The 12,091-nt window shown below is 46.9% G+C and overlaps 2 protein-coding genes across 2 annotated transcripts; one reads left to right on the top strand and one right to left on the bottom strand.

Moving 5' to 3' along the window:
- Positions 1–327: 327 nt before the first annotated feature.
- On the top strand, positions 328–2,298 carry LOC121983786. The gene is made up of 4 exons (XM_042536403.1): positions 328–967; positions 1,048–1,873; positions 1,954–2,037; positions 2,125–2,298. Exons 1-4 carry the CDS (start codon positions 503–505, stop codon positions 2,217–2,219), a joined length of 1,470 nt encoding a protein of 489 aa, XP_042392337.1. The 5' UTR covers positions 328–502; the 3' UTR covers positions 2,220–2,298.
- Positions 2,299–2,528: 230 nt separating this feature from the next.
- Positions 2,529–4,321, bottom strand: LOC121983776 (pectinesterase-like). The gene is made up of 3 exons (XM_042536392.1): positions 3,455–4,321; positions 3,135–3,379; positions 2,529–3,047 (listed from the first exon to the last, which is right to left on the bottom strand). Exons 1-3 carry the CDS (start codon positions 4,290–4,292, stop codon positions 2,592–2,594), a joined length of 1,539 nt encoding a protein of 512 aa, XP_042392326.1. The 5' UTR covers positions 4,293–4,321; the 3' UTR covers positions 2,529–2,591.
- Between the last annotated feature and the right edge of the window lie 7,770 nt (positions 4,322–12,091).

The raw sequence follows: 12,091 nt of genomic DNA, 5'->3' as shown, positions 1-12,091 counted from the left end.
CCCACGAACTAACGTCCAACAACGGGAGTTTAAATGTTAAGCCGGGATCCCCTCCAAGACCGACATTTCAACAGTGACAACCTGATCTTTAAATACTTAGTAATGATTTGGATAATTCGTATTTGATAGGTCATTTATTTAATGATTTTTATTAAAAAAAAATTAAATTGGTTTGACAATTCATTAAAGTTGGAATGTCTTTTTTATTTTTGCCCAAAAGAAATTCGGTCGAATGGTTTTGGTTCAGAGATTAGGAGCAGATCCGACAGAAGTTTAAAATCACAAATGCAGCGGATCCCCCCTCAACTGTCAATAACCTCCTCCTGTGTTTCGGACTTGTCTTCCAAAGCTGGACTGGAAGAAACAGAGTGCAATCCACGCACGTAGTTGTCCAGTTGGTGTCAACTTCAAGAGCGAAGAACATCCATAGAATTGACGATCCTTGCAAATCCTTTATCCACATCTGTCGCCGGCGATCGGATTTTAATCCATCGCGGCATCGATGAAGCTAAACGTCCCGCCCGACCGGCTCGAAGTCCGGCCGTCCATGGAGATTTTCCGTTTCCGATCGTCCTGCGAAGACGACGGCCAGTGGATGAACCGAGAGATGCACGCGAAGCTCGAGGAGTTGGAGAGCTTTTACGCTGCTTACGAGCAGAGCAGAGCGAGGAGAAGCGGAAGCCAAGCGGACGATTTTGGCGATTCGGTTGAGTTCGACGGGGACCTGCTGCTGAAGATGGTGGACGAATTGGAGCGCAACATGAGGCTGAGCCGGTCCGAGGTTGCCAAAGGAAGGGCTTACGAGGATTACGCGGCGAGACGTGGCGCGAAGCTGAGGGAGGAGGAGGTGGGATGGAAGGGGAAGCAGAGGAGGAGGGAGATGGAGACGATGGAGAACAGATTCGAGAAGAATTGGGTGGAACTGAAGGCGAGAAGAAGAGACGCTCCTAAAACAGAGCACAAAGAGGTATTCATTGATCAATCTTTTCGATATCTCTTCTCTTTTTCTTATATCAATGATCTATGGCGACGAATTTGTTCTGGCAGGAACCAGTTGACAATTCAATCAAGAAGCACAAAGAAAAACCACCTCCTAAATCTTCTTCCAAGAACAAGAATCTCGATTCCTCAGCTGCGTCCGCGCGATCTCTTCCGAGCTTTTCCAGCCTCAGAAAGGAAAACTTGAAGCCAACTGCGAGAGCCGACATTAAGGCTGCTAATCACTACACTCCTTCGCGAACTGGCAGGATTCCTGCAAGAAGCAAGAGCACTGCTAATCTCGGCGAATCGAAGAATCTCGCATCCTCCAAGGTTTCCAAGGATCAAAAGCGAAAAACTTTTGCTCGAGGAATGGAGCGTTGCAAGTCGAGTGCAGTCCTCGAGGAGGCTACGATCCAGAATTCCATAGAAGTCGAAGAACTCCGGGGGCGAGCCGCCGCAGAAGAGACATCCATTTTCCACATCGAGTTGGACGGAGAAGAACCGAGGCCGAGCCAAGAGTCAGAGATTTGTGACGATAACTTGGAAAAGCATGAGATCTCAAAGGGCGAAGCGGAGGCCGGCGATGAACTGGTCGACGTTTCCAAGTCGAATTCTGCTTTGGACAGCGAGAAGGAGCCACCGGAAGAGAAACGAGCAGAGGAGGCTGCTGCTGCTGATGCTTCAAGGGCGAGGAAGAAGTGGGCGATCGCTGAAAAACCAAGCATAGCTACCAGTAATTCCTCCGATAATCTGCTGAAGGACGTCGCGAAACAGTTGAAGAAGCTAATAAAGATAGGGAGGAAAGACAGAATCGCGAGTAACGTAGCATCTGCTTCATCAGATTCTGGCGTCGGCGGCGGCCTGAAAGAGGACAAGATCTTCCCTAGACAAGGTAATACTTCATCGTAGAAGCTTCTTAAACAATGCTTCAACGCGATATCTCTCACCGAACACATATTAAACTGTGAGCAGATCAATCACTGAGCTTTTCCTTTTCTGCTTCCCCTGCAAATATAAAGTTAATGGAGGATGATCAATCGGAAAGATTTCCGAAATGTAAGTTCTACATCTATTCTACAGGTTGACAAATGCCTTGAATTAGTCACTCATTTCTCATACTTTTCGCTTTTGCCTGCCGTGCAGCGCCATGTTTTGTGTTTCCGTTCCTGCCACTCCATGGAAGAAATGAAGCAAGGTTCAATGGCAAACCGAGAGTTCCGGCCAGTAGGGTTCTGTAAGGTTTTGGTGACCAAATTTGTGATGGTATAGGTTCATATAGTTATAAGATGCATAATTGCATGGAAGTTTTCTTGTGTTTCCATTTTTTTGTCTGGTGCTCCTTGCAACATTTTCATTGAGAAGAGGTTAAAGATTTGATCTTCAAACTTGTTTGATGAATTAATGAGTCAAATTAAGTTTATGATGTTCAAAATAAAGTAATTGAATCAAACTAAAATGATTGTTAAAATTTGATTTGATTTTTTTTGTATGAGCTTGGTTCGAGCGAGCTCTTTTTTTTTAAAAAAAAAACTAAAAATAATGACTAATTTTCACAAGTCCGCGTGAAAATTTAGCTTAATTAGGCAAATCACACGTGTCACTGTAAATATTTAAACAGTCAAACCGGCGGTGTACTTGACTCCTGTCGCCGGTATCCACAAGTTGCCGTCGATGAACTCCGCCACGGTGAAGTTCGCCGCCTCAACCTTGTCGCGCATCGCGTGGAAACCCGGCCATTTGACTCGGCCTGCCAACCCCGACCCTGGCCCGGTGTTCATGTATTCGCCGTAGAACAACGTCTCGATCGCGAAGTCGCCGGCCCACGGCAGCCACCCCTCCTCCCGTATCACCGGCCCAATGTTCGACTCCATGAACACGGCCCGGGAGTACTGCTTCCACGGCCTTCCCAAGTACGTCGCCGTCGAGTTGGTCCCTGCCCAGACGAGGTCAGCGGCGGCGGAGACGTTGCATAGGTGGAAGGAGAAGCCAGTGTTCTGGTTGGGGTCCTTCCGGCCTTGGGCGGTGATCGTGTTCTTCTGCTCCTGCAGCGGCCGCCGGGATAGAATCTACGCGAATCAATTCAAGTTAATGAGTATTAATATTTATAAAGATGATAATTTGGAGCGATTAACTGATTGGATTTAATTGGTTACTTGGGAGTTTTGGAAGACGGCGGCGGCGTTGCCGAAGATGAAATCGACGCTGCCGGAGATATAGCAGTCGCGGAAGAACTGGCGGAGGGAGTGGGCGTAGAGGGTGTCTTGGTAGCCGGCGAACTCGCAGCCGTAGAAAACAGAGAGATCGGAGTCGGAGCGGAGAGCCACGGCCTGGTGCTTCACCGGGCCGGCGGTGTTCTCCACCGTCAGGTCCCGGCAGATGAACCCCTTTCCGGTCACCGCTGCATGGATGATCCGATTGATTAATGATCCATGTACAAAGCAGCAATCAAATAACTAATTGAATGGTAACTCGCCCAAGGTGGCGCTCCTGTAGGTGGTCCAGCCGTCGACGAAGCTCCGGTTGCTGGAGATCACGGTCTGCCCCATGCCGTCGCCGATCAGCATCAGATTCCACTTCCCCTTCTTAATCTCCACGTTCTCCCTATAAACCCCCTTCGTCACATATATCACGTACCTCCTTCCGCTCTCCGTCGGCGCCGCCTCCACCGCTGCCGCCACCGTCGTGTAGTTCCCTGTCCCGTCCTTCGCCACCACCACATCGGCCGCCTGTCGCTGACCAGCCAGAAGCAGTCTCCCGTCCTGCGCCGATACCCAATCCGGGATACCGGGTCCCATCAGCCTCCTCTGTTTTCCTCCGGCGCCAGCGATCTCACGGAGGCCGTCGGAGACGAGGGACGTGACTCTGTCGAGCCCACTGAAGACGAGCTTCGCGATGAATCGGCCGGCGCCGGCATCGGAGAGGCTTTCCTTGCAGGTGTCCTGGTTGCCGAGGGCAGCGCTCATCCAGGAATGGAGGTCGGAAGGCTTTCCCTTGCCGCCGACAGAGAGGGCCCAGGTGAGCTCGTCGAATGAGAGGTCGAGCAGGTCGAGGCAGTCGTCAACTGCGAAGGAGAGACGGCCGCCGCCTACGTGGCGGGAGAAGGAGGAGACTAGCGAGGTCAATTTACTAAGCTGTTCAAGTGTAGACTTGAGGGTGGAGACGAAGGACGGCGATGGGACAAAGTAGCTGCCTGCCTGCGACGGCTTACCAAGGTGGCCGGGATCCTTCGTCGGAGTAGTGCACTGTGGCTCTAAGCACATCGCCGGCGTGGAGAGGAGGAGAAGGAGGAGCAGAGGAGTAGTAGTAGCCATGCAAAGAGCTCACAACTCCATGCAATGTGAGCCTACGAGCCTTAAAGAGTCCAGCAGACGCGTGCCAGCGCCCAGCTATTTGCATGAAAATCTTTTTTTGGTGGAAATAAATATATTTACTGGAGCAAGACAGTCACGAACACTTACACTTGTCCGTGCAATGAATCTTCCATGTACACCTCCCATCCCGGTTATAAATTGGCATAGTAATTTGTCACCCTTAGTATAATTTACAGGACTACAAAGAAAAATGAAGGTAATCATTTTACTACCTTTTACTACTTCATTTCATAAATAAAATCTTTATCATTCTCAATGACATGAATCTTAAGACTTTTTTTTATAGCACCCCTAACCACTTATCAATATATTATAAATTAACATCATAATTTATCTTTCTTCGTATAATTTTAAACCGACTATACGAATATTTAAGATGAGCGTAATCATCTTTTTTTTCAAAACTATAAGTCTCATGGATTAACATTGATCCTATCTGAAAATTGAGTTAGATGAGGGACCAATGACGAGGGTGAAGATGTTAATGGGGAGAAGACTGGGATCTAGGACTCGAAGATGAATTGTAGGCTTTCGGTCTTTGTGCGGAGCAGGGAGGCTATTGAAGATGGTACCCACGACCTGCGCACACCACAGAGAGATCCCACGGGAGTGTTAGGGCGAGAACCAGTGAAGAGATCCCTAGCTCAGGCACTCCTACGCTCAAGTTAGAAGTAGGGCATAGCGAAAGAAGCAGATGAATAGTAAAATATAGTAGATACGTGTGTGAGTGTGTATCTGGCCAACGGAGATAACCCCTTTTTATACTACCTATCATAACCTCCGCAATAATGAGGCGTTAGAGAATGTCAGGTATTATGTTATGTCGGATGAGGGAAGATGTACGACGGATTTCCATTAAGTGAAGGAAGGTTCAATGACATGCAGATAACATAGTATCAAAATATTCCCTAACAAATAATTATTAGTCTCTAACAAGTTGTTACAATTTTCTAGCAAGGCTGTTCCCTGACGATAGTCCGACCGGCACAGAGACCGATTGAGAGCATACTGGAAGTCATGCCCATGAAATAGGGGGACTAAGCCATGGGGGTTTGACCGACATTTTAGCCGGTAAGAAGTAGACTGGGCCAGTACCCAGGAAAAATGAGGGGACTGAGCCCTAGGGGTCCGACTGATGCTTGGCCCTGTGAGAGTAGATTAGGGCAATGCCTAGAAAAAGTGAAGGGATTGAGCCATGGGGGTTCGACCAACACTTGGGCAGGCCGGGAGTTGATTGGGGCGGTACCTAGTAAAAGTGAGGAGATTGGACCCTAGAGGTCTGACCGACACTTGGGTCTACCGGGGGTAGACTAGGGTAGTGCCCCTAAAGCTAAGTCTTGAAGGAAATGGTCGGTTTAGACACATACTCCTCAATTTTGACTGTCATCTCCTCTTAACTTTTAACCGTTATATCACTTTGACTATTGGCCTCCCACTAAGCCTGGGGCTATCAATTATATGTCATATCAATTGGTATTTATATGTGATGCGAGAATAAAGGGGAGCTCACCTATCACGGGTTAATTGACACGGTATTGGTCAAAGTCAAGGCGATCAACGTTAGGGCTTACGAAAAGAGCCTTGGCCAAAGGTGGTTGTCTAGTTATCCCGGTCGGCAAAGGAGTGGCCAAGTGAATCACCCGGTCGATCAAACAAATGGACATCATGGGTCGATCGGACGAATGGACAACCCGTAGTTGGTTGCTTCGATCGGAAGGAAAATGAACCGCTTGGATCGCCCGTCCGGCAGGAAAATGAGCCACTTGGACTACCCGTCCGATGCAAGAATGACACTACACAGGAGGAGACGAGAAAACAAAAGAAAACACTCTGTCTATCATCATTAAATATGAAAAAGTCAAGATCAAGAAGAACACTCCATTTATCATTAATGCACAGAAGTCAAGACAAAGAAGTCTTCCTCTGGTAATTAATATCATTAAATAAGTGCAGATGAACGATCACAAAGAAAGGTATAAAAGAACACGCCAAGTATGAGGAAAGACAAGATTTATCTATTTCTCGACTACTCATTCTCTCTTCCCGATTCTAACTTGAGCGCTAGAGGGCTAACACCAGGGACCCCTTCCCTGGTTTGGTTTTGTTTTGCAGGATTGAGGTCTTCATCCAGTCAGTAGTCACCCCATCCCCGTCTTTCCAGCTTCCTTCATTCGGACAGGATCATTTTGACACCGTCTATGGGAATGTGGCCTGTATTTGAATAAGAAGATGGAAGACGCTGGACGACTCACAACAATGATGCTGACGTAAGAGGAGCAACAACAACAGGCATTGGTCGATCAGTCAACGCATGAGCCTGCTGCCTCTGCAGCAAGTCGCCAGGCTGAAAGAGAAAGAGAAGATCGAGTGGATCAACTTTCCTCTCAGGAGCCAAATGGGGACGCCTGTAATGCGCCAATCCCCTTCAACCGAGTGCTATCATGGGCTCCCCCAAAAGAAAGAGGTCGAGTAGATAGAGATCGGGGATCTTCTTCGAATGAGGCGCCCGTACAGGATGCACGAAAGGGAAAAGTGCCGAGAGAAGATGACTCGCCTGAGCAGGTCAATCAACAATTTTTCGTAAGGGATCCTAAATGACCCTCTACCGAAGCATTACACCCCGCTGACGATCGGAGTGTACAATGGAGCAACCGATTTCGATGACCATTTGGCCAAGTTTGACAACGCAACCACCTTTCACCAATATACGGACGGGGTGAAATGCCGAGTCTTCCTTACCACTTTATCTGGATCGGTGCAACGATGGCTCAAACGATTGCCGAATAGCTCAATCTACAACTTCAAGGATTTCCGAGCGACATTCCTACATCACTTTTCTAGTAGTCGCCGCTACCAAAAGACGAGTGTAAATCTATTCTCGCTGAAGCAAGGGTCCCGAGAGGCCCTAAGGGCTTATATCCAACGTTTCAATTAGGTGGCGATGGACATTCCAGCAGTCTCCTCAAATGTGTTGGTGAACGCCTTCACCCAAGGGCTCACCGAGGGAGAATTCTTCCGATTGCTCATTCGGCGGCCGCCGAAGGACTTTGGTCATCTCCAAAAGAAGGCCAATGAATACATTAATGTGGAAGAAGCTCAGGCGACAAGGAAGAAGGACACGGTCGTCGAACCCACAAGAGCATCAGAGTGGTGTCAACCGAGCAGTCATCAACCACCTAAAGAGCCTTAGTCGAGAGCCACTCCACACCAAGAGACTCGGCCACATGTCGTACAGCAAGTGGTGGTTGCTTATCCAAGAAGCAAAAGGTGGGCACCAATGTTTTGCACCTTCCACCAGTCGACGACGCACAACACTAGAGACTACTTCGACCTGACAGCTAACAGGTTGGTTCCACGCAGATATCGCCAACAATCACCACTTCCGGATCGGCGTCACCAAAGTCGATCTGGGGAACGAAGGAATTCGGAAAGGACGACCAGGCCATGCCACCACCAACCACAAAGGGACTAAATCCTTGCCCGAGCCTCCTCTAAAGAGACGCCCGAAAATTCTCAAACTTATTTTAGAAATATTCTATGATTTTTCTGGAATTTTTAGATATTTTTCCAGAATTTTTAGAATAGCGGAAGTAGCAAAAATAATTAGAACCGCAAAATAGCTTAGGCGGGAATCGAACCCGGAACCTCTCAGATCCGATAACTTTTAGTTAGCCGTGGTAACCAGATGAACCCAGCAGGGCCGTGCTGAAAGGAAAGAGATTCAATTAAATTTATATTGAAGTTGGGCGAACTAATTCCTAAATATAAATAGGAAAATTATTAAGTGAGGAGATTATTTTTTTTTGACCGTGACTTTTCCTCCTCAAACCCTCACCCGCCGACCCTCTCCCTTCCTCACCTCTCGGCGCCCAAGCCAAGCAAGCCTAGGGTTCCATCCCTAGGGCCATAGGAGCATCTTCCAGCAACATCAAGGATACGAGGACGCTCCTCTCTGCGAGAAGAACGCGTAGACGCGAGAAGATCATCGAAGAGATCTCTTCTCCGGGAAACCTAGCGCTTAGATCTGTAAGAAAATCCAAACAGGAGGTAAGAAACCCCTCACCTGCAGTATAAGTAGCTTTCGTTTGATTGCATGCCTTTAGTTTAGCTATATGCAGATTTTTCGGCACTCAAGGTGTGTTTAAACCCTCCTCGCAGATTAGGGATCTAGTTGAGCACCTCTAGATGGGCCAGACACGTTGTTCTCCTTCAGTTGGAGGCTCTAGACATTGTCGGGTGCCTAGAGGTGGTCTCCCTATTAGAGGGGAGAGTTGGAGCACACCAAGTGTTCGAAAAAATGATTAGTGTAGCTAAATATTACCTCAGAAATTTTTAACAGCTCAGTTAAATACATTAGTAGCATTTAAATCAGTATATTAGTCTAGTTTCAGCTTACATGGGACTACGGTCCAATGGGTGGGCTCCCACAGTTGCCTCTAGGTTTAAATAACCTAGCTCTAGGTTCAGATAACCTAGAAACAACAAAATAAACAATTAGTAGCTATATTCAGTATTTTATTTTTAGTGGCACTGTACAGGATTAGATATCCATTGGGTTGGGCTCCCACAGTCGTCCCTAGGTTTAGATAACCTAGTAAACCCTACTAAATGCGGGACTTGCAAACCCGGGTCTAGCTAGGGATGCGCGCACAGTAAGTACAGTTGTCGGGCCCAAACAGCAGCATGATTACTATTTTCACTTATTATGATAATAGCTTTCAAATTCGTAATCTAGTTATGTGAATATAGTTTTAGCTCAGTTTTAGTTTCAATTTCAGTTTAGTTCTCCTAGTTGATACCATGAGATAGCTCCGTGCTTAGATTTTATTATGCATGCCATGTTTCAGTGTTTATGCCATGTAACTTCAGTATGCCATGCTTTAACAAATCCAGTGCATGTTTTTAAATAGCATTCTTTAAAAACATGATTGCATCGTTGCATGTTTTTGTGAGGTAGATGGTTTCTTACTAAGCTTAAAGCTTACAGATACTTTTTCCTTATACTGCAGATAAAGGTAAAGGGAAAATGGATTAGCAGAGGAAGCTGAAGGTCAATGCAGTGATGGTGTGTGTGGCAGGAACCTGGAATGAAGATCCTTAGGGAGTTTAGCAAATTAAGAACTTAGTTTCTTTTCTCGAGTACCTTTATGCACTTTTAGACCTTAGAATGTTTAAACCATGGAAGATTTGTTTAAGTTGGTAGTAATTATGTTGGAATGCTAGTTAATAGATGTTAGAACTTATTTCAATTGATTTTAGAACTCTTATATGAGATTTTGGCACGAACTAGTGCTGAAATCAGAGTTTCAGTGCGAAATCAGAAACCCAGATCGATCTACAGATCTATCAGAGTTGGGATGTGCCACTGGATCGGTCAGCTGATCGATCCAGTCGCGAACAGAGAGTTGGCGTCTGTTATGGATTGGTCAGCCGACCGATCCAGATGCGAACAGAGAGCACATAAGCTCACTGATCGGTCAGCCGACCGATCAGTGTGCTCCTGGATCGGTCGGTAGACCGATCCAGCCACATACAGAAGCGATGTGTGCTCCTAGATCGGTCGGTAGACCAATCCAGCCGCATACAGAAGCGAAATAGCTTATGGATCGGTCAGCCGACCGATCCAGGGTCTCTCTCCGTGCCAGTATCAAGCTGGATCGATCACTGGATCGATCCGACAGCCCAATCGATTCATGGATCGATTGAAATGCCTGATTACAACTAGCCGGACATCCGAGAGGCATAGATTATCTTCCCTAACATGTCTACAACTCCTAGGTACACCTAGAATATTAAGTTCAGATTTTACAGTAGTCAGTTTAGTCAAATTTTAATCAATCCAGATTTCCGCAATAGTAATTTAGCACAGCATAATGTAGCGATCGGCCTTACAGCCTAGTCAGTAGAAGGCGGGTCGTTACACAGACTAGACCATAAGAAAGGAAAGAAGAGAATTGAAGTAACACTGCTCGAGGGGAGATAGGAATGATCGTCGGCGGGCCGATCGATAGAGATTATAACCGAGCAAGGAATTGCATGTGCGGTGACTTGAGATCCACGATGTTTGCTGCAGCAAGGAGAAAGCTGAGGAACCCGAGATTAGCTTCGGGCCTAAGGATTTGGAGGGAGTGGAGGTCTCCCATGACGATGCACTAATCATCCGAGCGATAATTGCCAATTATACAGTTCATCGCACTTTTATTGATACATGTAGCTCGGTAAATATCATATATAAGAAGGCATTCGATCAATTGCAAATTGATCGGAGTGAACTGCTGCCAATGACAACTCCACTCTACAACTTCACAGGCAATGAAGTGTTGTCGATCGGCCAGATCAAGTTAGCCATCTCATTTGGAGAAGAACCCCTGAAGTAGACAAGGACCACAATTTTCACAGTGGTAGATGCGCCTTCGGCCTATAATGTCATCTTGGCCCGGCCGACACTCAATGAGTTCTGAGCTGTGGTGTCCACCTACTACCAGAAGATCAAATTCTCGATGGACAGTAAGGTAGGAGAAGTCAGAGGAGACCAGTTAGCCTCTTGGCGATGCTACATCTAGATAGTCAAGTCTAAAGCAAGAGCCGCTCAGAAAAACCCGTGTTTGGAGGTAAATGTCATCCTTGAGAAACCCCCCATGCTAGTTTACGAAGAAAAAGAAGAAGTTCAGATCCTCCCTAACCGCCCGGAAGCAACCACCTTCATCGTCGCCGATCTAGAGGATGAGAAAAAAGCGAAGCTGGTAGCCTGCCTGAGACAAAATCATGATGTGTTCGCTTGGACGACACATGAGTTGTCCGGCATTTCGCCAAGTGTGGCTCAGCACGAACTGCACGTCCAACCAGACGCGCTGCCAGTAAAACAAAAGAAAAGGGACTTCAGCACGAAACAAAACTTGGTCATCCGAGCGGAGATAGATAAATTGCTAGAGGTCAACCACATACGGGAGGTACAATTTTTGAGTTGGCTTGCTAACATCGTACTGGTCCCCAAGCCGGACAACAAATGAAGGGTCGGCATAAACTTCCACGACCTGAATAAAGTGTGCCCAAAGAATTTCTATCCGCTGCCCTGGATAGACCAGATGGTGGATTCTATGGCAAGCTACGAGCTGATCTGCATGCTCGACGCATATCAAGGTTATCACCAAGTGCCGCTCGCCTGAGAAGATCAAGAAAAGGTCAACTTTATCACGACTAACGGAACATTTTGCTACAACGCCATACCGTTCAGATTAAAGAACGCCGGTGCCACCTACCAGAGGCTCATGAACAAGGTGTTCTAACGACAGATCAACCGAAACATAGAGGTAAATGTCAACAACATATTAATAAAATCTCCAAGAGCTATTGATCTTTGCACAGACAAAAGGAGATCTGCCAAACTCTGAGGGCTTATGGAATAAAGTTGAACCCGAACAAGTGCCTGTTTGTTGCCAAGAACAGTCGATTCCTTGGATACATCATCACCGAGCGAGGGATCGAGGCGAATCCGAGCAAGATTAAGGCTCTGCAAGATATGCCACCGCAATGCAACTTAAAGGAAGCCCAACGACTGATCAGGCGTATTACCACTCTGTCTAGATTTATATCCAAATTATCCAACCGGAGCCTACCATTATTCAAGGTGCTGCGTCAGGTGACAAAATTTCAGTGGATACAGAGTGCGATTGGGCGTTTGAAGAGCTGAAAGATTATCTCAACTCCTTGCCTATATTAGCTAAGCCGAGGGCAGGAGA

This window comes from Zingiber officinale, chromosome 1B, assembly GCF_018446385.1.
Source record: "Zingiber officinale cultivar Zhangliang chromosome 1B, Zo_v1.1, whole genome shotgun sequence".
In the NCBI taxonomy this organism is placed as follows: Eukaryota; Viridiplantae; Streptophyta; class Magnoliopsida; order Zingiberales; family Zingiberaceae; genus Zingiber; species Zingiber officinale.
The sequence above is the reverse complement of the archived record's forward strand: the minus strand, read 5'-3'. Positions and strand labels throughout refer to the sequence as shown.

Coding starts and splice junctions, on each gene's coding strand:
- LOC121983786 (XM_042536403.1), top strand. CDS start 503: ATGAAGCTAAACGTCCCGCCCGACCGGCTCGAAGTCCGGCCGTCCATG. Junction 968..1,047: donor CTAAAACAGAGCACAAAGAG/GTATTCATTGAT, acceptor TTGTTCTGGCAG/GAACCAGTTGACAATTCAAT. Junction 2,038..2,124: donor ATCGGAAAGATTTCCGAAAT/GTAAGTTCTACA, acceptor CCTGCCGTGCAG/CGCCATGTTTTGTGTTTCCG.
- LOC121983776 (XM_042536392.1), bottom strand. CDS start 4,292: ATGGCTACTACTACTCCTCTGCTCCTCCTTCTCCTCCTCTCCACGCCG. Junction 3,380..3,454: donor CTACAGGAGCGCCACCTTGG/GCGAGTTACCAT, acceptor TCATCCATGCAG/CGGTGACCGGAAAGGGGTTC. Junction 3,048..3,134: donor CCGTCTTCCAAAACTCCCAA/GTAACCAATTAA, acceptor TGATTCGCGTAG/ATTCTATCCCGGCGGCCGCT.